Below are 25,573 nucleotides of genomic sequence, written 5' to 3' on the forward strand. Positions count from 1 at the left end.
TATGTAAGTGATGAACCATGGGAATGTAGCCCCAAAATCAAGAGCACACAGTACACACTGTATGCTAACCAATTTGACAATAAATTATATTTAAAAAAAATTTTTTTTAATTTAAATTTTTAAGAAAAGAAGCCCCCTCTAGTCATTTGTCATCTTTCTACACTTATTACTAGTGAGACATCAACTATTCCAGCCTGGATGGTGCAGTAGTTCATGTCCATCCCACACTCGGGCCATGGCAAAGTTTGGTGAGCTGGGAAGACTTTCTCCCTGGAGTGAGGATGCATTTCCTCTTAGACCTTGGCATCTCAAAGTGTTGCTACCAAACAGTAGGTCTCTAACTCCCTCTGATTTTCAGATACCTGATTTCTTGACCTCTGTCTCTGTCAGTAACAATGACCTTTCAGTATTGGGTTTTGCTTCTTGTAAAATGTTGAAAAAATCTATGTATCCTGGAGCAATGGGAATGGTGAGGGTATTAAACTACGTGTCTTGGGCCTTCATGTCTTCCAAAATAGTGTCTCAAAGCTAGCCAGCCCCTTCTACCCCCAGGATTTCCAGTAGGGTGGACACAAGGCCCCTCACCTCTCGTTCACAGACTAGCTATTGATTGGTTGCTTTCGGCCTTTTCTGACTTCCTTACCTCTCTCTGATCTCCCTCCTCTCCTGCCTTGTTGGGTGTCGACGAAATGCCCTTCCAAATGCCACACTACTCTCTGCCCACAGTAACGGGTAGGTAAACAATGTCGATTTTGGGGGGATTTGTTGTTTCCCATCTGGCCAAAGGAGCCACTAGTAGTGTCAACATTGGAAGAGGTACTCTGCTGTATGATGGTTACCACAAGTAGCACATGCTCTAAATTGTAAAATCAAAGGTTCATAAAGTGAAGATAGTGATTTGAGAAATTACTTAGATGAACTAAGTAGAGATCTCCTAGCCTCTTACAAGCTGGTAGACATTGGGTACATCACTTCTCTCTTGACTTCCATAAAAGGAGTTGAGTTGAAGAGGTCCCCAACTATGGGCCAAGGGCTGGTTACATCACAATCACCTGGGACCATTGTTAAAGATTCCTGTTCCCACACTCTACCACAGTTCTGTACCAGTCTCCCAAATGCAAGTGTATGTATGTTTTCTTAGCAAACAACCCACGAGCACCTGGGTTTGGGAACCACTGCAGTGGACGATATCTTATGACACTGAGAGGTCACTGAGCCCGCAGCTGTATTAGCCAGGTTTGGATGAGGACAGACCTGGTGGGGGTGAAGGAATGCCAGGCCTCTCTCAGGGTGTGTGCTGGGGAGACCCCAGAGAATCTGAGGAGTAGAGACAGTTACCACCTTTCACGCCTGACCTAGCGCCTTGCAGGCTCTCTGCTATCTGTCTTCAGTTCCTACCACAGGATGTAACCTGGGCTCGGTACTGGTCTAAACTAGAAATAGAAAAGAAGTCCAAACCCTGCTTCCAGGCTTTTGTAAAGGTGGAGAGAAGCAGAGTGCCTGGGGAGAGGTTGTTATCAACAACAAAGTGGTAATGTCCTCCCTGGGGTGAGGGCAGGTTTTTTGGTTTTTGGTTGTTGGTTTTTTTTCCCCCCTGTCCCTGCCTCAGGCTAAAGTGGTGCAGTCTGTTACCTTGGAGACCAGCTAACACTTCCTGGCAGGGCGAGCTTCACTGTGGAGTCGCTTGGAGGAGCTTAGAGGAAGTGGGAGCCAGGAAAAGCAGAGACCTCTCCTCTCCCAGAGATGGAGAAATAAATGAAGAAATGCAGGTGAGGGTGAGTGTCACAGGGTTGGCAGGGTGGTAAGAGAGGGTGAGGCACATTCAGACGCTAAGCTCAGAACCGAGTGAGAAAGCTTTAGGGAGCCTGGGCCCTTAGGCCTCCACTCCCTACAAACCAGGCACTGTTCCAGGTGCTGGAGATGCAACAGTGGGCAAGGAAGGAGTCAGGCTGCTTGGGAGAAGGACGGTGACAACTTGGTATGAGGCAGCCCCAGACGGGTGGCAATGGGAGGAAATGATTTCCTTCCTGGGGACCGGAAGGCAGCAAATGGGGTTCAGGAAAGACTTGCTGGGTTTTCTTGTCAAACAAAAAGGGCAAAGGGCGTTTCTAGAAGTAGATCCAACTGGAGCTAAGAAGGCTATGCAACAGCAAGGTGTATGTAAGTAGGGGTTGCCAGGGGCCATAGAAGGGTAAGAGATGATGTAGAGAGGTAAGAACAGGTCTTGAGGGAAAGTAAACCTTGCAAAGAAGGTTCAGCTTGATTATCCACAGGCGCCATGGCAGTTTCTAAACAGGTGAACAACTGCACGTCGGAAAAATCATTCTGTCAGTAGAATGTAAAATGCATTGGATGGGGGCAAGACTTCAGTTATTTGGCCATTCAAAATACAAACCCTGGGGATGGTTTCTTCTGGATGTTTAGGAGAATCCAGCTATTAGCAAACCGGGAAGTTAGGGGGAGCTTTTCTTTTATCCGCTCACCAGAGCTATCTCCTCTTGCCCACAACGCCATCTTCTAAGGGCCAGCTTCCATATTCTCTTCCCCACCTGAGCCCGGTCCCCCAGAGTAATGTGACCCACCTTTGTCTGAACTCTGGACCTGCCCTGAGTACATTTAGTCAGATGTTTTTTTTGAGCAGCTACTATGTTCTAGGCACTGATTAGGTGAAATTCTAATAGAAATGAACGTAACTAAGTCCCTGCCCTCGTGGATCTTTTAGTGGGTTGATGGGCGGGGGCAAACAGTAATAAGCAAATTTGGAGCTTGTCAGATTATAAAACAAAACGGGTTCTGGAGAAAACAAGGCAGGGTGGAGGGGGTACTCTTTGAGATGGGCTAATGAAAGGAGCCGTCTCTAAATGGGTTTCATTTGAGCAAAGACCTGAGGGTAAGGGCTGTGTCCAGTTCTCTCTGCCTCCCCAGTACCAGCTCTTTCTGGCATCCCCGCAAACACCCTAAAAACATTCGTGGAATGAATGATCACTTTATGCTGAAGTGCTTGAAGAAGGAGCAAGTTATTCTGATGCTGTTCTACATTTCTATAGTACTCTGTATTTACAAAGCTCTCTGATATTCTCAATTTCCTTTGACCCCTTGACAATTGAGTTGAAGCAGACCAAGCAGTTAACAGTAACCCCATTCCACTCAGCAGATTGAAGAAACCCAAGTTCTGGTGCTTTCTGAAACACCACACCCTTCTCTATCAGTGACCACATCGATCACCCTAGAATCCCATCCTCAAGTAGGCCTCTGAGTTCATGATTGTTAATCATTCACAGAAAAGAAGGAACCAGAGCACTGTGGGGCATCCAGCGTTCACAAGGCATTTCTATTTCAACAGTCCCTGCCACTGGTCTCTCAGCCAGGCGTACTGAAGGAAAGCCAGTTGTTTTTTAAACATTTTTTAGCATTAACACTGCCACATTATCTTGGTGCTTCCCAGATGACAAAGCATCCTCTCAATAAAAGATTAAAAACCCCAGAGAGAAAAGCAAGTTGCCGAACCATCACTAGGCTATTTTATTTAATGATTTCATAAGAACACACGCTTTTATTTTTCAAGCTGCAACTCCATTTGGAGTTTCTCACTTACTGTGTCTTGGCCAATGTTTTTTTGGTTGCAAGTAACAGACACCTAAATGAGCTAGCTTCAGCAGAAATATTGGGAATTATAAGGAACGGGGTTTTTCATGGAAGCCAAGAGCAGAAGGTGAGGGCAGCTGTCACAGGTGCCTGGGATTACCATTTAGAAGTTCCAGAACCAAGGCAGAAGATTTCTTGACCTCCTCCTCTCCCTTCACCTCCCCTCCCCCAAACATTTATGGCTAGCCAGTCCCTGCTCTCATGTAACTTACAGTCTAATGGGAGAGAGACACCACAATTTTAAAAAATCACACCAATGAATGTATCGTTCTAAATTAAAAATAAAGTATTCCAAAAGAAAGCACAAATCTATGAAAGTTTAGATAACACAAAGAAACTGGAAATAAAGTGGGAAGGTGAAGACTTCCCAGAGGAATTGACACTTATGCTGCAATACCAAGAATGAGTGGGGGAGGCGAGGAGGAGGTAGAATGCTCCAGAGCAAAGACAGCACATGAAAAGGCCCTGTGGTTGAAGGAAATGTATACCATTCTAGGAACTGAAGGGAGGAGTTGTGGAACACAGAAGGGGGGCAGGGAGCAGGAATAAAGTGGGAAAGCTGGAGAGGTACAGCTGGGCAGCAGCCAGATCAGGCAAGACTTCAAATGCCATCTTGAGGACCTTCATCCTAGAAATGAAGGGAAGCCTTAGGGAGAAGAGGGCATATGACATTCGATTTGTGTTTTTAAAAGCTCACTCTGACTGCAGTGAGAACAGACAGGATGGGGGTCTGGAGGGGGCGTCTGAGGGGATGTAGGGAGGCCAGTGAGGGTCTACTGCAGTTGTCTGTGGCAGAGATGACAGTGACCTGGATACCGAATGTCACTGGAGACAGATAAGTGGAGAGATTTGAGAGAAGGAAAGTTAACAAGATTAGGTGATGGATTGGATATGGGGAATGAGGTGTCAGGAGTAATTCCTAGGTTTCTGACCCATGTGAATAGATGGAGAGTGGCTGTGTTCTCTCAGCTGGAGAACAGTGAAAAGACAATTGGTCTGTAGGGAATAAATGAATTCAGTCTTGGACACGTTGAGTTTGAGGCACTTCAGGAGGAAATATCCAGTGTCGATGAATACACGAGTCTGCAGTCAGAGTGGGAGGTCTGGATTTTTGACATACATTTTGGGAGTCATTGATGTATGTAGGTGGTAGTTGAAGCCACGGGCAAGGAAGGGTAAGACCACCTAGGAAAAGCAGATAGAGAAGGGAAGAGTGCACAATTTAGCCTCAAGGAACACCGACCTAAACCACTTTAACTGCTCAGGTAGAGGAGCCCGAGCCTGGAAGGGAGATCAGGAAGGAGCCGGCAGAGAGGGAAGAAGGCAGGAGAGAATAGCCCTGGGGAAACCAAGGTGGGGACGACCACTCACTACTCTTGATCTGAAGACAGGCTTTTCCTGCTTCTAAATGTACATGGTGGCCCCATAGCTCGTAATTCCGAATTCCCAGGGAGGATCTGATGGATCCATCTTGTTCCTGTCCACTGCTGACTTGCTGATCAGCTGTGAGGAGAAGGCTGCAGGGTCACCTCTTTGAGTGTAGATGGAGTTCACAAAGAAAAGAACTCAGTCTTATCTCAGTATTTGCCCCTCATCTCTCTCTTCTTAAAGTCCTTATGGTCACTCATTGCCCTCTCCACCCAGTTCAGCCCTCACCATGCTCTTTACATGGCCACTGAGGACCTTAGCTATCCAAAAATAGATCCCTTGCCTGATTAGTCTCCATCATATCATCCTGTTCACATCTTTCCTAGCACTTGCCACAATTTCTGTATACTCTAATTTAAAAAAAAAAAATCTTAATGTTTATTTTTGAGAGACAGAGACAGAACGTGAGCAGGGAAGGGGCAGAGAGAGAGGGAGACACAGAATCTGAAACAGGTTCCAGGTTCCGAGATGTCAGCACAAAGCCTGACGTGGGGCTTGAATTCACGAATCGCGAGATCATGACCTAAGCCAAGTCGGAAGCTTAACTGACTGAGCCACCCAGGTGCCCCGTCTATATTTAATTTTTTAACATCTGTCTCCCCCTCTAGAATGTAAGCTCTCTGAGGCAAAGACAGATATCTAGCTCAGTGGTTCTCAACTGGGGACAACTGTGCTCCTCCATGAGACATTAGGCCATGCCTAGAGACTTTTTTTTTTTTTTAAGTTTATTTACTTTAAAAAAAAAATTTTTTTTAAACGTTTATTTATTTTTGAGACAGAGAGAGACAGAGCATGAACGGGGGAGGGTCAGAGAGAGGGAGACACAGAATCTGAAACGGGCTCCAGGCTCTGAGCTGTTAGCACAGAGCCTGCCGCGGGGCTCGAACTCACGGACCGCGAGATCGTGACCTGAGCCGAAGTCGGCTGCTTAACCGACTGAGCCACCCAGGCACCCCAAGTTTATTTACTTTTTGAGAGACAGCATGAGCAGGGTAGGAACAGAGGTGGGGGTGGGGGGTGGGAAAAGAGGATCCAAAGCAGGCTCCGCACTGAGAGCGGACAGCCCAGATGCAGGGCTCAAACTCATGAACTGTGAAATCATGACCTGAGCCAAAGTTGGATGCTCAACCACTGAGCCACTCAGGCACCCCTTGGGACATTTTTTTTAAAGTTTTATTTATTGAAGTAATCTCTACACCCAACATGGGGCTCGAACTCATGACCCTGAGATCAAGAGTCACATGCCCCTCCAACGGAGTCAGCCAGGCCCTCCATAGAGACATTTTGGTTGTCACAATTCGGGAGGCAAGAATGCTATTGGCATCTAGTGGGTCGAGGCTTAGCAGCATCCCACAGCCTCACAAGCAAGAATGACCCTGTCCAAAATGTCAACAGTGCTAAAGTTGAGAAGCTGCTGTTACCTTGTTCACCATATCCTCAGCACCTAGCACACAAAGCCTGATACCTAGGAGGTGTTCAATAAGCACTTATTAAATGGATGAATGACAGGAGAATTGAGTTGACTATAGACACCCCAAGGCTGTTATCTCTATGCTGCATTTATCTTTCTCTTTTCTGGTATTCTGTTTTCTCTCTAGGAAAATAAGCGTTGGGTGTTTTTATAATGGCTACAGAAACTAGTCATGTCTTCCATGGTCAAGATGATAAGTTTCTGGAAAACCACTGGTAAGGATCTTTGATTTTTTCAAATGAAAACAATAGTAACAACATTTTGTTCAAGACAGTCGATGGGGGAATACTTGTCTTGAAGCGAGACTGGGTAAATGGTCATGGCATCATCTTATGCCCAAGGGCTTCAGTTTTCTCACTACCAGAACCATAGAATAAAATGTCTTATGAACCTGGAGCCCACCTCTTATCAGGACTCTGCAGGAACCCTTCCCATTTACCATAGGGAAATAAAAATGTCTCTGGAGAACCTGACAATGTGGAGTCAATGTCTAGTGCTGGGACACTGATCAATCGCTCACTGTGTGTTTTGTAGTGTAAGGAGAAACAATGACAGAGATTCAAAGAAGCACTTGGACCAGAAGGATATCCATGGACTCAGCCAAAATCCAGACAATGGACTACTGGTTACAAATGTTAACCAGACACAGGATTTACTGGTAAAAACCATAGTGCTTTAAGTGAGTCACAGTGCCTACAAGTCATAGTCAGGGAATGCAGAATGTGTTGTTTCTTTCTTCACATATGATCTTGGGGTTAAAAAGATTAGTTAAGCATTCATCTCTAATCCTCTGCCTTTATTTGTTTGTTTGTTTGTTTGTTTGTTTATGAGAGTGCAAGTGGGGGGAGGGAGGGGTAAAGGAAAGAGGGGGAGAGAGAGAGGGAGAGAGAGAGAGATTCTCAAGAAGGCTCCACACCCAGCATGGAGCCCAATGCAGGGCTCGATCCTGCAACCCTGAGATCATGATCTGAACCAAAAGCAAGAGACAGATGCTTAACCATCTAACCCATCCTCTGCCTTTAGAAATGACAGGCATATCTATGCTTTTATGCAAATTCTATAGCCTTTTTGGCCATATCATTAAATATTCAGGAGTATATGAAGATTGTCTATATTATCAAAGCCTGAAGACTAAGGAATGTAATTCTAAAATTCCCCTTTCTAAGATTTGTCTTTCTGTGAGGATTCCCTAAAACCTAGATCCAAAAATCCATTTCAGAAGTGCTATCAGAGCAAGAGCATTATGGCAGGAGAATTAACTTCTAGAATAACCAGAACTGTGGTTTTAGACTGACTTTTAGGTTGTAGTTCATGTCAATGAAATATTTTCCCACAATGGTGGCTAGAGTGTCTAGAACTCAGAATTCACTCTACTACAGAAACTATTGTGATCAGGAGTTGTTAGGTACAAGCCTGGCCTATAATCATCGACCTCATCTACACAAGAGTTTAAAGATGATACCTTTGTAACGATAATCAGTCCAAAAACAATACAGTTTTAAGGCTGGCAATTAAACAATCAGGAAAATGGTCCTATTTTACTTTTCTCAAGTATTGTCACTAATAGGAAAGCAATTTTAATGAAAAGAAAATGAGGAAATGTCAGTAGAGTCTTGAGATTCTGGGGGATTCTTTCAATGACTTCAGATGTTGATAATATGGGTCTTTGCTTCATCTAATTTCATGTCAAATACATGACTTCCCAGGTGTACAAGGGCCACTCATACAATTATCAGCCACAGCTGGGACCTCCCATACCTCACAAATGAATAGCAGTGGGAAAGATGGAAAGGATCACCCCAACGTAAAGAGCTTACGACTCTCTATGTAAAGCACATACCTTATTATATGATCAGTATGCCCTACCATCAAAATCTATAATGCCTATGTGTTAATGGTGGACCTTCAAATATTAATGATACAAAATCCATGCCCCAAAACATGATATATTATTTCAAATTCAAGTGAAATGGAAGAAAGGTGAATTCTCAATCCACCATGCACGGAGTCCTCAACCAGGGAGTCAAGTTGAGTCCTGAAAGATGAAGAGAGTGACATCTAGTGTTCATACTATGTAAAGCAGGGTTTCCCTAAATGTGAGATGGGGGGGGACCATGATTTTAGTTGATGCTGTTCAAGGGCAGGACATTAATTAGCATAAAATCACACGAGAAATTTACCTTTTGATCAGTTCTCCCTCAATCCTTTATTAGAATAGTCACAGTTTGGAGCTAACTTGAGCACAGTTTGGAGCTAACTTGAGCTTGGGTTTGAATCTCAGCTGTGCCACATACCAGCTTGTGTGACTTTGGGAAAACTATTTAAATTCTCTGTGCCTCAGTTTTCTTTCTTTTTAATTTTTTTAAAAAATGTTTAATGTTTACTTATTTTTGAGAGAGAGGCATGAGCATGAGCATGAGCATGAGCAGAGCATGAGCAGGGGAGGGGCAGAGAGAGAGGGAGACACAGAATCTGAAGCAGGCTCCAGGCCCTGAGCTGTCAGCAACGAGCTAGACGCGGGGCTTGAACCCAGGAATCATGAGATCATGACCTGAGTTGAAGTTGGACACTCAACCGACTGAGCCATCCAGGTGCCCCATGTGCCTCAGTTTTCTTGTCAGTAAAATGGGGTAATGACAGTAACACCTTTGTAGAATTAAATGAGTTAATGTGTGAACAGTGCTTGACACATAAGTGCTATTCAAGTGTTTGCTCTTAGTGTTGTTCACACTTCTTTAACACTTCTTTCTTTCTTTCTTTCTTTCTTTCTTTCTTTCTTTCTTTCGCTAATTTCCTTTAGAAACAGGGCAGTGAGCAGGCTTCAGGCACAGAACTGAGGGCATACAATGCTATCTAGCTGGAATATAATAACATTTCATTTTCATTGAGGGGGGCAATAAGGATCATTGTTCAGATCTGGTTTGGGTTTTTTTTTTAAGGTTGTTGTTTTTTAAGTTTTATTTATTTATTTTGAAAGAGAGCATGGGAGGAGCACAAGTGGGCGAGGGGCAGGGAGAGGGAAAGAGAATCCCAAGCAGGCTCCACACTGAGCCCGATGCACGACTGTGAGATCATGACTTGAGCCGAAATCAGGAGTCAGACTTTTAACAGACTGAGCCACCCGGGTGCCCCATTGTCGAGATCTGTTAATGCAGCAACATGCACAGCTGGGTGCTGCCGTAGCTTCACATGCCTGTGTCCCAGGTGAGAAAAGAGCCACACCCACTGGGCCAGCATCACAAAGCAAGTGGATGGAGAACCCCACATACTGCACTCTCTTCTCTCCTGCTCTTCTTTAGACTTTCCTCTTCCTGTGTCTTCCACCCTGCCTAGTGGAGCTCAATCAGCTATCCGCAGAATTTTCAACCTCCTGTCCTCCACCTCACCCAGTACAATGAAAGCCCTGACAAATACAACCCAAGCAGCAATAACTTAGGGTTCAAGCAAGTGCCCGGGAGATGGGCGCAGCCATTTTTGAATGTAGATGGGGGTCTTGGTGGGATAAACAGTGTGTAGACCTACTCCCCAGTCATCAGATGCTGCATGGCAGTTTCTGTCATAGTGGGACTGAGCCGGCCTCCCTTATGATGCTGTTTCACACCCTGAGTGAGTCATGACCAATTCTGGCAACATTTACATCCTAGGTGTATCACACAAACAACAGTGATCGCACTGGAAGCCCGGCCTGAACCAGGCCTTGCACACCTACCCAGCCCCTACTCGTGTCATGTTACACCGACCACAGTGGCCACCTTTCTGCTCTTCAAACACTCTGACTCCTTCCCCGCTCCATGCCTCTGCCCAGAATGTGTGTTCCCTAGCCATGCACAGGGCAGGTTCCTTCTTGACCTCCAGGTGACGGCTCACAGAGGCCTCCTCCGATCCCCACCCCAGCTGAAGTGACCTCCCCATCTCTACCCTACTCACTGTATATCACATTCCCCTGCTCCATTTTCTCACTAGAACTATTCCTTTTTGAAATTATATACATAGATTTCATTTCTTCTCTTCTGTCCCCCTGCCCACTCTAGAATGTAACCTCCAAGAAGGCAAGAACATTTCTGTCTTGTTCACACTGTAGCCCTACCACCACTGACCACGCCTAGTGCATAGAAGGGCTCAGGAACACCCACCGGGAAGAGGAAGAAATGCCAACCTCCAGGAGAGGCTGATCAAGGCCAAATGGGCTCAGAGCCTCCGGTCAGTTTTCTCTACCTTCTGGTTCCTGGAAAGCATCACCAGTGTTGAATGCTTGCCATGAATAACTTCAGTTCCACCACCAAGGCCACCACCCAAATCCTGAGCTTAGGACTATGTAACTATGTCACTAGGTATAAGCAAGGGGTAGAGTCCTTTTCATGGCCAGACTCCTACAATAGTGGGGAAATTCTATATTTAAAACTTACCTGCTGCTCCTGTCTTCTCTGGACTAGACAGGATAAATCCATTCCCTCCCATCAGCCAACAAATGTTTGTTGAGGACCCTTCAGACTGATAGAAGGCAAAATTCATACACCTGGGAAGGTACAGAAAATCCAAATGTAGAAATAAGCAAAGACCACCCATATGAGAACAGAGGCAATTTATTTAGAGCTGCTCTAGCAAGGGAGTCAGCCACCTTCACTTGTGTTTGGCAGAGACTCAAAGGCAGGGAGCTGGAAAGCTTTATGGTGAAAAAGGGGAAAGCTTCACATGCGCCCTGAAGGAAGGTGTTCGCTTAAGGAATCTGGAGGCAGGCATCTCATAGGATTGGTTTTGAGGGCATATTCGGCCTTCTCTGGTGGGTGCTGAGCTGGATGTGAGATAAAAAATAGGAAAGCTGGCAGTCATTGACCAAGTCCTGACCCTTCTGGACCAGTGGCTACAATTGTGGTTTGGCTTCGTGGACTGGTGGCTACAGAGGTCGTGGGTCGGAGTTGTATTGTCATATATGGTCTAGCCACCATCTGTCTGTATATTCAGTCTCTCTTGAGGCAGCATGTGGTGAGTGACCCTTGAATTGTCCCCACATAGTGGGGATGAGGTGACGGATGAGAATGGGGATTCCCAGAGCAACTGGCTTAGGACACAGGCCTCCTCATTCCTCAGTTCCCTCGGCAAGGTGAGTTCTCGAACAGACTGCGTTCAGAGTTGGCAACCCTTGGGCATCCGTGTGGAGGGAACCTAGGGCGTCCTCAGCCTTGCCCTCTCTCTCCCCAGTTTTCTGTTTGACTCTGGCTCTGTCTCACAGAGGCTACAGGGAGACGAGACCCAACCTTCAGCTTGGGAGGACCCGGAAGACTGGCTTTCCACGCACAGTTTACAGTTTGAGAGGCTCACCTTGGCTGACCTGATTAGCCAGGGCACCACAGTACTGTAAGTCTGGCTCCACTCCCTTCACCCCCAAGCCGGTAATGACACACCCCGCCCCCGGGCCGGAGAGACCCCTTCATGAGACTTTGCTTCTTCAGGGAGGAGGGCAGCGATGTCATGAAGAAAGTGCACTTCTCCACCCAGATGATCCACCAATTTGAATCAAAGCTTTCTGGGTAAGTATGTTTTTCAGTATCTTCTCAAAAACCCCAGAGCTCAAGAATTTCCTCATTTCAGCAGCCTGAAAGTAACTTTGCTCAGACAACAATCTCTGGGTTCTTGACCGGGCCTCTCCCACTTCCGGCCCTGATTCCCTCTTTCCTCAAATGAAGAGATTGGACCATACCAATTTTTCTCAGCCTTTTAAAACCCATGAGCCCTTTGGACACATGGATGGTTCAGTTGGTTGGGTGTCCAACTCTTGGTATCAGCACAGGTTATGATCTCACAGTTCATGAAATGGAGCCCCACATCAGGCTCTGTGCTGAGTGTGGAGCTTGCTTGGGATTCTCTCTCCCTCTTCCTGCCCCTCCCCGGCTTACACTCTCTCCCTCAAAATAAATAGATGAAAAAAAAAGGGGGGGGGGTGGAAATCAGTGGAAAGAATGGATTATTTAGTAAACTGTTTTGGATAGTCAACTTATCATTTAGAAAAGAAGAAATGAATTGATGCACCAAAATAAGATGGCAAATGAATATAAAAATTAAAATCACTGAAGTCAAAAAAAAAAAAAAAAAAAGGAAAATATTCAAGTTGACTGTGTGGTCTTAGAAATAGAAGACTTTTCTGTCTATATATGCAAAGTCAGACTCTATTAATAAAAAGACCAGGATTATATTTTAAAGGTATACAATAGCCTTTGTAAAATACACAAGAAAGGGTAATATTCTATATAATGAGGCCTAACTAATCAATATGAAACGAAACACCAAAATTGAAAAATGGACAAAGAAGATGAATAAACAATTCATAGAAGATGGCATACAAAACACTGAAAGTATATACTTTTATTTTTATAATAAAAAAAATTTTTTTTAACGTTTATTTATTTTTGAGAGAGAGAGAGAGAGAGAGCACACAAGTGGGGGAGGGCCAGAGAGAGAGAGAGGGAGACACAAAATCTGAAGCAGGCTCCAGGCTCCCAGCTGTCAGCACAGAGCCAGACAAGGGGCTCGAACTCACGAGCTATGAGATCATGACCTGAGCCAAAGTCAGACGCTTAACCGACTGAGCCACTCAGGTGCCCCTAAAAGTATATATATTTTAATGTTCACTCTTTCTAGTAATCAAAGAAATGCAGTATGCATGCTTTTTCTCTCCCTCTCTCAAAATAAATAAATAAACATTTAAAAATAAAATAAAATCCATGGGCCCTTTAGGTGAGTACATAAAACCTTACACCTTCATTTGATATGAAATAGGTAAGAGTGACCACTTTTTCAATGACAGACTGAGTTTATACTTTTGCAAATTGCATGTCAAAACCAGATTTTCATAGTACATGTATACATTCCATCCCTGCTATAGCAATCTATGATCCATGATTACTGTTTGCATAAGGTTTCCTAAAAGGCTATAATAATAATAAATACCCATCATTTATTAACGTGTCAGGAATTCTGCTGAGGGCTACGTGTATTATCTTATTTAAACCTCACAACAACTGGGAATATAGTGTCACTCTCAAGTCAATTATCCAAAATTCAGTTGCTAACTGACCAATTTTCCAGATTTATCAAAACATTTTAACTTTTATAACAATGTATATTGGATATGAAAGTTTAAACAGGTTTTTAAAGAATTCTGCAATATTTTGGCTGATTTTCTTTATGTTTATTTATTTGCGAGAGAGGGAGTATGAGTGGGGGAGGGGTGGAGAGAGGGAGCCAGAGAATCCGAAGCAGGCTCTGAGCATCCACACAGAGCCCAATGCGGGGCCCAAAACACACGAACCATGAGAATCTTGAGATCATGACCTGAGCTGAAGTCGGAGGCTTCACCGACTGAACCACACAGGCACCCCTTGGCTGATTGGTTTTAATTGTGAATCGAGCATGTTAAGGAATGTTCAAGCCTCTTCGGTTAATTCAAATAGATTTTCAGGGAATCAATTGGATTTTCAGCAAGTTGACTTCTGGCAAGTTGACTTGGGTAGAGTCCTGGTATTATCTTCTTGTTGGAGATGATGAAGCTTAGGTTCAGAGAGGTTACCACACCTGTTGAAGGTCACACAGCTAGTAAACGGCAGAGCTGAATCTCAAGGACCAGCCTGTCCCATTATGAAGTTCATGCTCCCAGCTCTATTTGTACCTTAAAACTCTCCCCGCCACCCACTGCCCCATGATTTCACATCAAAGGTCTTGCTTGCCCTTCAGTAGGCTCCCAAATCCCACCTGTTCTCAATGAGGGCAACAGTTACATTCAAGTGATGAGTCCTTAACTGGAGCACCTGTTACATGCTGTCTCCATCCAGCCATTGGAATGGTTTGCAATAAGGCACGTTCAAGAAGTTCCCCCAGCTGCCTTTTGGAAACTAAGTCTTTTTCTCTTAATCAGTCCACTGAGAACACGCTGCTGAAATGCCCCCGTTGGGCATTTATGATCCTCTCCAGGTGACTGGGAAGTCCCACCTGAGGAGACACAGATTTGAGAAGAGCAAGCAAGACATTACCCCAAAATCCCATCCACACCTTCTTCCCATGCATGTTAAGTGGCTGTTGCGCACTGATGAAGGTGACCTTGGGTGATGAGTCTTTCTGGTGTTTTGGCAGAGCTATTGAACTCTATCAACAGAGAATCCAGTGGCTCACAGAAAGCAGCAGGAAGGTAAGAGACAAGGATTTCATTCTCCTCCCCCTTTTTCCTAGGTCCGTCTGTATTTGTCACAGTCCTTTCAGCTGCAAATGATAGACCTCCAACTTAAACGGGCTTAAACTAAAAAAAGGAATTTCTCGGCCTACATCAATGAAAAACCCAAACACAGCTGTATCCATGGGCTCAGATGATGTCATCTCTTTGTCACTGAGCTCTGCTTTCCTCTGGGTTTTATTCTTAGGAAGGCTCTCCCCAGCTTGGAAAAGTGGTCACCAGCAGCTCTAGGCTTACATGACACCAGCTGAAGTGACACTCTGCAAGGGTCCTCACCTTCCTTTCCCACTGTGCCCTCCCAAGTCCTGGAATTGACTCTCTTCGGGCCAATTTAGACCATAGCCAGTTTAGATCACCATAGCCAAGGAGTGAGATATACTAACAGGTAGATCTGGAACTAGGGGGTGGGGGACGTGCAGGGAGACTGGGTACATACCCCCAAATCCCATAGACTGAGAAAGGGGGATAGATGGTTGCACGTGGAAACCCAGGGTGCTGTTACCAGAACAGAAAATGGATCCTGGGCAGGTGAAAACAACAGATGTTCCCCTAAGCCATTTAATCTCAGACCCACAGTGAAAGTCATGACTAAGGCTGATCATCTGGACATAACTTCTCTGAGAAGTTTGAATAAATGCTTTCCTCAGATCCAAAGGGTTGAAAAGTGATCCTGGGCAAATTAACCTTTGTTTTGTTTTCTTATTTGTGTCCGCCTATTTTCCTCCAGCTGATACATTACTGGCTCACCATTTGCTTCACCTTAGGTAATCCTCAGTTCTTGCTTTAACCCTGGGACAGGCAGATGCTGAAATTCATGCTCCCTGCTCCCAACCCCCACCCCTACACAAGACCAGTAGGTGACAACATAGTGCTGAGGCTGCCTGTCACAGCTGATTCCCCGGTGTCATCTGTGTCTCGGATCCAGAACCTTCTTCACTCCCTTAGACTGGTCAGTGGATGTACGACTCCAGCTGTGGCATGCCCCCTCTGGTTGCACATGATAACACAGGCAGGAAAAACCCAGAGGGATGAAATCTTCACACACTCCAAAAACATCCGTTCAGGGAATGTTCTGCGTACTTACCCACCTGTATTACACCTGTCCTGGCACTTTTGACAAAGGAGGCAGGGATTGCTGGGCCTTTCTTTGCTCAACCCTTTTCTTTCTTTATTTATTTTTATGTTTATTCATTAAAAAAAATTTTTTTTTACATTTTATTTTGGAGAGAGCGAACGTAGGGGAGGGGCAGAAAGAGAGGGAGACAGAGGATCTGAAGCGGGCTCTATGTTGACAGCCTGGAGTCAGATGTGGGGCTCGAACTCGCAAACCACGAGATCATGACCTGAGCCAAAGTCGGACACTTAACCAACTGAGCCACCCAGGTGCCCTGTTCATTTTTGAGATAAAAAGAGTGAGCAGGGGAGGGGCAGAGAGAGAGAGAGAGAGAGAGAGAGGATCCGAAGTGGCATCTGTGCTGACAGCAGCGAGCATCGGGCTCAAACTCACGAACCGTGAGATCATGACCTGAGCCGAAGTTGGACGCTCAACTGACCAAGCCACCCAGGTGGCCCTGCTTCTGTTGGAGCTACAGAGGAACCATGAAACAAGCCCCAATTGGATCCCAGGGAAGCGATCACCCATAAACCAACTCGTGGGTCCTCTGGGTGCTGAGGCAGCCTGGGGTGCCGGACAGGCCATCACTGGGCCCACTTCCCAACTACTGTCAGCAAGGCCATAGGCAAGTGGCCTCACTCCTCTGGGTGTCTGTTTCCATATTTATGGAGGATATTATGGCTTATAAACTAGTGGCATGCTGGCAAATCTGGCCCACAGCCATGCTTTTCTTGGCCCACACAGTTTAAATATTTCCCGAGTTAGTTGCCAGGATTGAAAATCCTGATGTTTCATGTTTATGTCTGTTTTTTAGCCCTCGCTTGAAAAATGGGAATATCTAGCATCACCAGGCTCCAGTCCCCTCTTATGTACTTTTCCAGTTATTTCTATCGGAAAAACGTCTAGAATTCCAATGGCTAAGTGTAAGAGGATGAATGTTTTCAATAACAAATGCTCTAAGGGCAGTTCCTCAAATTTTAAAAGGAATAAAACTGGCCCTTGATTTGAGCTTCTTTCGGCCCCTGAGGATCGGTAATGTCCTGGGAGGCCTCAGACCTCATTTGGGTCCTGAATTCAGCAAATATTGATTGGAAGACTACTACATATCAGGCACTGGTCCAGGATTAAGGATTAGAAACATGACCAATGTGAAGGTCCCACCTTCGTGGAGATTATAGTCCAGTGCGAGAGGACAATGAATAATTTAGCAAATCATATGCAAGGTCAAGTTAGTGATAGTGCTTAAAGAAAAGCAAGCAGGGTAAGGGAATCGAGAGTAGGATAGAAGGAGGGCTGTTTTTCTTTTAAATGTTTATTTATTTATTTTTTGAGAGGAGGGGAGGAGGAGAGGGACAGAGAGAGGGAGACAGAAAATCCAAAGCAGCCTCCTCCTTGCCAGCATACAGCCTAACACGGGGCTTGAATTCACAAGCTGTGAGATCATGACCTGAGCTGAACTCAGACATTTAACCAACTGAGCAACCCAGGGGCCCCAAAGGGGGACTATTGAAATAGAAGGGTCAAAGAGGAGGCCTTTGAACAGGCAACTGACCTGAAGGAAATAAGGGCATTCCCATGTAGACATCTAGGCAAGAATGTTCCAGGCAGAGGAAACAGCAAATGCCCAGGCTCTAAGACAAGAACAAGCTTAGCATGTTCTAGAAGCAGCAAGCAGGTCAGGGCAGCAAGCACAGAGTGAACAACAGGGAGGAGAAGGGGAGGAGAGGAGGCTCAAATCAGGAATGTCCCTGCAGAGTTCAGATTTTATTCTACAGGTGAGGGTTTTAAGCAGGGGAGTGACATGATCTGACTTAAGTTTCAAAAAAGCCATTGTGCCTGCTTCATAAACTGACCATAGAGAACAAAGGTCAGGTCAGAGTGGTGGTGTCTTAGGCTCAAGCGCTCAGGTGGATGGAACGAGAAATGGTTGGACTCAAGGCGTGGCCTGAAGGTAGAGCCGGCAGGGCTGGTGGATCGCATGGGCTTGGGGCCAGCGGGGTGCGTGTCGAAGGCCGTTCACGAGAGGACCAGGTGTGAGGAGGAAAATCAAGAGGTCTTGGTTTTACCACATGGAGTCTGAGAGGCTTGCTGGACACCCAGGCAGAGACGCGAGCAGGCAGTCGGATGCAGAAGTTTGGAACTACAAGAGCTCTGCCTGCAGATGGGCACTGGATTATCATCAGTGTACCAATGGTATTCAAATCCCTGAGACACGGGAGATCACTTAGCGGCTGAGTGCAGAACTGTGGTTCTTACTGGGAGCGGGGGTGATTTTGTCCCTCCACCTTCACCCCAGGGGACATTTGGCGTTGTCTGGAGAAATGTTGCATTGTCAAGACTGGGAGGGCAGCTTGCCAGGGAAGCTGCTAAACACCCTACAATGGTCTGGTCAGCTCCCCACAACAGACGACTGTCCAGCTCAAAATGTTAACAGTTCAGGAGGTGCCTCGGTGGCTCATCTGGTTAAGCGTCCAACTCTTGATTTCTGCTCAGGTCATGATCTCACAGTTGGTGGGTTCAAGCCCCACATTGGGCTCTGTGCTGACAGCCCGGGGCCTGCTTGGGATTCTCTGACTCCCTCTCTCTCTCTCTCTCTCTCTCTCTGCCCCTTCCCCCTTGATCTTTGTCTCTCTCTCTTTCAAAATAAATAAATAAACATTTTTTTAAAAAATGTCACTAGTTTGGGGTTTGACAAACCCTGGTGTAGGTAAGGAGGCTAAAGGATGATGGACCCCTAACCCTGTGCTTCTCAAACTTATGGCAGCCAAATCCCTTTTGGTGGTGGTGGGGGCGGGGGTGTGTGGATTTTGTTAAAATGCAGACTCTAATTAGGCAAATCTAGGGTGGGACTTGAGATTTTACATCTAACAAGTTCCCAGGACAGTCCCCTAATTTAGACTTTGGGAGGAGAGGGTGGAGAGTAAGAAGGACTGGCCAGCAAGTGGAAGAAGAAACAGGAAAATGTGATGTCCTGAAAGACAAGTGTATTCATTAAGTGCTTCAACTTGTCATGTTCTTGACACAGCCAAATGGTGTCCTGTGCCCCTCAGAACTGGAGAAAGTTGAGAACTTACATTTGCCCATTGGGTCTGGTAAGAGTGAGCTCACTGATCACCTTGTCATGGGTGGCTTTAGGGGAGTGAGGAGGTGAGAGCCTAAACTGAGGGGGTGGCAGAGAAATGGGGGGTCAGGAAGCAACTCTAAAATAGGAAGCAGAGAAATGAGGTGGGGTAGCAGGAGGGAGAGGTGGGGTCCTGGAAGGTTTATTTCCTCTTTCAGATGGGCAACAGGACAGCCTATTTGTGTAGCGATGGAAATGGTGTGGTGATGGAACAGGAAGTCCAGGAGAAGGGATGGTTACGGTAGCAAAGTCCCTATTTGACCAAAGAAGAGCCAGTAATGGAAGCCACAGGGTTGGCCTTGGAGCTTTGGTAGTTGCCATATATACATTGTAACAGGGGAAAAGCCTAAGTGTGTAGGCAAAGGTGGGCAGGCAGGCAAGGAAAGATTAAAAAATAAAACAGGGGCGCCTGGCTGGCTCAGTCAGTGAAGCATGTGACACTTGATCTCAGGGTCAGGAGTTCAAGCCTCACATTGGGTGTGGAGATTACTTAAAACAATAAATAATATAAAAAATAACTTAAAACACAAACAAAACAAAACTCTGGTTCATTTTTCATTTCTCAGTGAAATCGGAGGCAAAAATCACTTGCTGAGGGAGTGTAGTAAAGGAAATGTTGGGCTGTGAGAGATATAAAACACACCTCTCTGAGAGGAGAAGTTAATCAAGCAGGAAAATTGGGCGTGCAGGAAAGTGAGATTTCAGGCCAAAAGCATCAAATGGAACCCACTGCCCCTAGAGAACTAGCCGTTTTGCATGAATGAAAATCCCGGTTCATGATGCAGCCGTAACAGGATGAAGTCCCGGGCAGAGTCAAACCTCGTTGGCATATAGAATGTGAGAACCGCTAGAAACAGAATTAGAAACTCCCAGAAATACCATGGCAGCCGTGAGCTTGACACATATACCTTTGATTGGTAGAGTGGGTGAAAAATAAATAAGGATCTAGAGAAATGGAACAAAATCAGCTGATGGAATTAGATATCCGACTTTGTATCTTACAAAGGATGCTTTCCTCTGGTCTCCAAATTGTCTTTAACGGACATGTGTCACTTTATAAGAGTGGACGTGAGGGAAAAAACCCTTGTGAAGAGGAGGCTGCCACAAAATAGGAGCAGATACGGGGTGCCTGGGGGGCTTGGCAGTTGAGCAGCCGACTTCAGCTCAGGTCATGATCTCACAGCTCGTGAGTTCGAGCCCCGCATCGGGCTATGTGCTCACAGCTCGAAGCCTGGATCCTGCTTCAGATTCTGTGTCTCCCTCTCTCTCTGCTCCTAACTCACTCACATTCTGTCTCTGTCTGTCTCAAAAGTAAATAAACATTAAAAAAAATTTTTTTTAAAGAAAGAAATAAAAACAGATACTGCCCAGATCTAAAGTCAGGACATCGAGTCTTGCTTTTTCCTCTGTAAAATGGGCCTGCCTTCTGCTGCTTTTTGAGGTCGGAGGGTATGTTCCAATGTCTGCATCATGCAGAGATGCCCGGGAAGAGGCTTCAGAGAAGCACAGAGTTGTGCTGGTTATTTCCACATGCCCTCTTTGGTTTTAGGCATTTGGCCTCATCAAGGGAGCCAGAGTTGGCATCATCGTTGATGTGTCCGCCATTGGCAGTGGCTCTCAAAAAGAGGAGTTCCAAAATGACCTCCTGGTAAGTCTCTCTGGCACAGAAAAGTACCTGGAGCCACCCCCATCACCCCCTCCCCTTTGTGAGCTTGCTCCTTGGATTCCCTTATAGCAACTGCAAAGGTTTCTGTGAAACCCAACCACGGAGTCCTTTTCAGTTCCAGTGTGAGTTTCTAATATTCTTACCACAGCAGTCCCTGCTAGCTAGACTTGTCCACAAGAGCCCCCGAGTTCCCCGGAAAGAGGACGGGAAGACTAATCACTTGGACTGACCCCAGCATAGCATAGCCTCTGTCTCCTGGTCTTTTCTGGACCCAAGAGCTATCCCATTTTCTTTGGCATTGTCCATAACAAAGAAGCTAAGAACTCCAGAGTTAGATGACTGGGGCTCAAGTCCCAGCCACATCTGCCACTTGGAGGCTGTGGCCCTGCTACCTAATCTCCCTATGCCTAGGTTACCTCATCAGTAAAATACGATGATAATAGTGGCCACCTGACAGGGTTGCCATGGGATGAAAGGAGTTCACTCAAGTTAAGTGCTCAGTACAAAGTCTGGCATGGAAAATAAAACCTCTGTAGCCTCTGTGAACTAATGTGGAGAGGCTATTTTCTTATGGGAACCCCTAGAATTTTGGAGGCAATAGTCAGTTTGAGGACTCTTAGGGTTCAACATGGACTTGTTGTCCACGCTTGTTCCCCGTTCCTGGTCTCAACGGATGTCAGGAAATAGCGCAGACCCCTTCATGACACGTCCTCGGGGCTGAGTTTCTAAAGATTCCCCAGGCGGGCTGGTCGAATATTAGCCATGGCAGGGGTCATGTTGGTGGCATACAGATGAAACTCTAACTAGCCAGGAAGAAGAGGAGAAGCTATCTTACTGTTGGGGATTCACCAGCGGCAGCTTGAGAGCATCAAACAGGCTGGCCTTGTGCCCATCGCATAGCCACCATGTTTTGGCGAGAAACCACTGCCCCCCCCCCGCCGACCCCTGTCCCCCTCCTCCCTGGGTGCCACAGTTAAGGGTCCAACCATAGCGCATGCTGAGATGGGTAGCTGAGACACTCACATCCCCTCCCCCCATAGTCCACGACCTAAGTGTGTAGCCACCCTGAGGAGCTGCTCCGGAAGACGACATCAGTCTGCAGTCACTGGGAGTGAGTCAGGACACAGCCTCCCAGGGTGGTGTGCCAATCTGTAGGCTGAGGCTGGTGCCCTGGCTCCACCACGCACACAGGCTGGGATGGGTCACCAGGGGCACTCATCCCACACTTCCTTGCGACTCAGTGGGCAGGAAGCAAATGTCAGCTTGGGGCCACTAAGCAACCCTGTCTCAGCACGGCTCACACCCCAACTGAGAGGGCCCAGCCCCGGCATGAGGAGTGAAGCCAGGCTCCATGTGGCCCACGGCTCCAGGAGCCAATGATGTCCCTTTGTCTGCCAGAGCCTCATTGATGAGCAGCTGAGCCACAAGGAGAAGCTGTATGTCCTGTCCTTCGGCACCAGCACCAGCGCCCTCTGGCCAGACCCCGTGGAAGTCAGCCCCTCCACGTGAGTATCTACCCGACCTTGGCCAGAATGTTTGCTTCTTCATTTTCCTCTCTATGTGGTAGTGTCTTTCGTGAATGAGCACAGTGCAAACCCAAGACCCCAACAGGTCAGTGAGTACAAAGAGTCAACTCACAGAGCGGAAACGCAGGGACCAGTAACCTTTGGAAAAGTGGCCAGCGTCGTGAGCAATCTACAAAATGAAAAGACAAGACAACCACAAGGTGCCATTTTTCTCTAGCCAACTAGCAAAGATAGTTTTGTTATTTTTAAGATAATACGTGTTCATTTTTAAAAATTCAAACAGCATGGAGGCGCCTGGGTGGCTCAGTCAGTTGAACGTCCAACTTCGGCTCAGGTCATGATTTCAGTTTGTGGGTTCATGCCCCGCTTCGGGCTCTGCACTGACAGCTCAGAGCCTAGAGCCTGCTTCAGGTTTTGCTGTCTCCCTCTCTCTCTGCCCCTCCCCTGCTTGTGCGGTCGCTCTCTCTCCCTCTCTCTCAAAAATAAACATTAAAAAAATTCAAACAGCATGAAGGATAAATAATAGAGTCTCTCTCACCTCCCAGTAACTGTTTCCTCTACCTACTTCCACACATACACGCATCAGTGTGCTTCTTCAAACAGGAGTGCGTTGCACTGTCTTGCACTTTGACTTTGCACTTAATCTTGCATAGCATTCTCTCTCAGTACACACAGATCTACCTTATTATTTTTAACATTATTTATTTAATGTTATTATTTTTTATTTATTTTTGAGAGAGATAATGAGAGTGTGTGAACACGTGCGAGCAGGGAAGGGGCAAAGAGAGAGGAAGAGAGAGAATCCCAAGCAGACTCTGCACTCACAGCGAGGAGCCAGACGTGGGGTTTGATCTCACAGACCACGAGATCATGACCTGAGCTGAAATCAGGAGTCGCACGCTTAACCAACTGAGCCATCCAGGCTCTCCCAACCTTACTCTTTTTTAATGGCTACATTAGTATACCACTGTAAATGTACTATGATTTAACTAGTCCTTTATTTGGAAGCTTCTAGTTTGGGGTTTTGGAGGGGAGCATAGAGGGGGGGAAAGGAAGATGTGTAAGAATTTCTACTTACTTATGCCAGTAAATAAAAATGTCTTTTCCATGAAGAGAAAATCCTTGATCACCTACCACATGTTAGGTGCGATGCTAAGCGCTTAGCATGAGCTATCTTACTTAATACTTAGGGCCAGCACTTGGAATAGGATTCTTATCTCCATTTTGCCAATGAAAAAACTGGGACTCGTGTTAGGGCACGTGCCCAAAGTGGCAGAGCCAGGATTGGCTGCCAAAGCCCAGAGCAGGTGACCTTGACCAGTCCTTCAAGTGTCTTCAGCAGAGAGAGGTCAGAGATACCTATCCCTCACTGAACTCTCGTGAACATGAAATGAGGGCACTCAGTGAATGAGAGTGGTTTTTTTGCTGTGGTTCCCACTCCAGTTAGACCCCACCTATGGGATGTTAGATCTGAAAGTTACCATGAGGTCATAGGCAAGAGCTTCTCAACTGCAGTCATTGCTGGATGACCCTGGTGATTTTTGTCACATCTCTGCCACGTGTACTATTTTAAAACATCAATACTACATGGATTATTGAAGGAAACTATCAGTACCATAATCACGAAGCCCATATCGCTTGCCGTAATTAGGATGCAGCCATAACAATAAATACAATGAAAGCAAACAAAACAATGATATTAAATTCTAACTTGAAACCTATCGGCCAGAGAAGGCAGTAGGCCTAGGATTTGCTTTCCCTTTGTTTATTTTTTTTTTTAAGTTTACTTATTTATTTTGAGAGAGAGAGAGAAAGAGAGGGAATCCCAAGCAGGCTCCACACTGTCAGTGCTTAACCCGATGCAGGGACTTGAACTCACGAACTGTGAGATCCAAAATCAAGAGTTGGATGCTCAACCGACTGAGCCACCCAGGCGCCTCTTTCCCTTTGTTTAAAAGGGAGACTCAACACTTAGCATAATGAAAGACAGGCTTACTAGCTCTGAGCTGAAGTTTTTTATTTTATTTTTGTTTTTCTTATTTTTCTTTCTTTACTTTTTTGGTCAAAGAGAAATGGAAAGAGCAGAACTCTCTCACTGGTACCATGTGAGGTATTTAATGGAGAAAGCACTGCTTCACATCTTCTTCCCTCTTAGGGCCGGAGTATATCCCAGTCCACGTGAGATGCGGCCACACAGCCACGGTGCCTCCTTTTGGAGTGCTCCTGGGGTCAGGGCATTCACTCTGCACTTGGAGTGGGGTTTGTGTGGCAGGATCGAGAAGGAACTTAGCCCAGACCCCCTGATGGGCAGAGTCGCTTGAACCTCAGGTTCTAGAGTCAGGCCTGGCTTGATATCCCAGTGTTGCCAGTTGCTTACAGTATCACCTTGGGCAAGTCCCAACTGGGTCTTCTCATCTATAAAATTGGAACGAAGGTATCCACCTCAAGAATTATTATTAGTCTGGGCACTTGGAGGCCGCAGTTGGTTAAGCATCCGACTCCTGATCTCGGCTCAGATCATGATCTCACAGTTCATGAGTTCAAGCCGCACATCAGACTCTGCGCTGATGGTGCAGAGCCCACTTGGGATTCTGTCTCTCTCTCCCCCTCTCTCTGCCCCTCCCCTGCTTGTGTGCTCGCTCTGTCTCTCTCTCTCTCTCTTTCAAAAAATAAATAAATGAATAAATAAATAAATGTTAAAAATTTATTTTTATTTATTTTTAATTTTTTTTGTTTATTTATTTTTGAAAGAGAGAAAGACAGAGCGTTAGCAGGGGAGGGGCAGAGAGAGAAGGAGACATGGAATCTGAAGCAGGCTCCAAGCCCTGAGCTGTCAATACAGAGCCCGACGCGGGGCTTGAACCCACGAGCCGTGAGATCATGACCTGAGCTGAAGTCAGATGCTTAACCGACTGAGCCACCCAGCACCCCTAAACTTAAAAAATTTAAAAAAAGAAAAGAATTATTGTTAGTCTGAAATGAGTTTGTGTTTGTGCTGAGCCTGGCACCCCGAAAGAGTACTGTGTTTAGGTGTCTGTTGTCTACACAGCCTCCAGGAACTCAAGCTCTGGGTGAAGAAGCTCCAGCCTGATGGGGGCAGCAATCTGCTACAAGCCCTGAGGAAAATCTTCACCCTGAAGGGACTGAATTCTCTGGTGATCATAATGGGCAGCTGGTAGGTCTCCTTTCCTATGTGGGTAACAGACCACATCAAGGGGGCTGGAGAACCAATCCATTGTTAGAGGAAAGACCGTCAAGCATGACTCTTCACACACGCTTGAGAGAAGGATTTCGTTCACAGGCCATCTGTCCACAGGTGTCAGGGCAGGGGGCAGCCAGGGCAGGCCAGACCTGCAGTCCACTCCTCCCCACACGTTCCCC

The 25,573-nt window shown here is 46.1% G+C and overlaps 1 protein-coding gene across 6 annotated transcripts in view; it reads left to right on the forward strand.

The window, feature by feature from the left end:
• Positions 1 to 798: 798 nt before the first annotated feature.
• The window catches only part of VWA3A (von Willebrand factor A domain containing 3A), a 58,576-nt gene continuing 33,801 nt past the window's right edge, over positions 799 to 25,573 (forward strand). Inside the window, exons 1-10 of one of the 6 annotated variants that reach the window (XM_053894401.1) lie at positions 799 to 1,123; positions 1,662 to 1,775; positions 6,672 to 6,759; positions 7,079 to 7,202; positions 11,775 to 11,899; positions 11,995 to 12,072; positions 14,669 to 14,723; positions 20,550 to 20,648; positions 22,065 to 22,171; positions 25,242 to 25,367. In XM_053894401.1, the coding sequence (XP_053750376.1) occupies positions 6,698 to 6,759; positions 7,079 to 7,202; positions 11,775 to 11,899; positions 11,995 to 12,072; positions 14,669 to 14,723; positions 20,550 to 20,648; positions 22,065 to 22,171; positions 25,242 to 25,367 (776 nt within the window). In that variant the 5' untranslated portion in view covers positions 799 to 1,123; positions 1,662 to 1,775; positions 6,672 to 6,697. The other 5 variants (XM_053894397.1, XM_053894398.1, XR_008419328.1 and 2 more) reach the window with 5 other exon arrangements.

The sequence above is a fragment of the Panthera pardus genome, unplaced genomic scaffold, assembly GCF_024362965.1.
Source record: "Panthera pardus isolate Hobbes unplaced genomic scaffold, ASM2436296v1 HiC_scaffold_5, whole genome shotgun sequence".
Classification (NCBI taxonomy): Eukaryota; Metazoa; Chordata; class Mammalia; order Carnivora; family Felidae; genus Panthera; species Panthera pardus.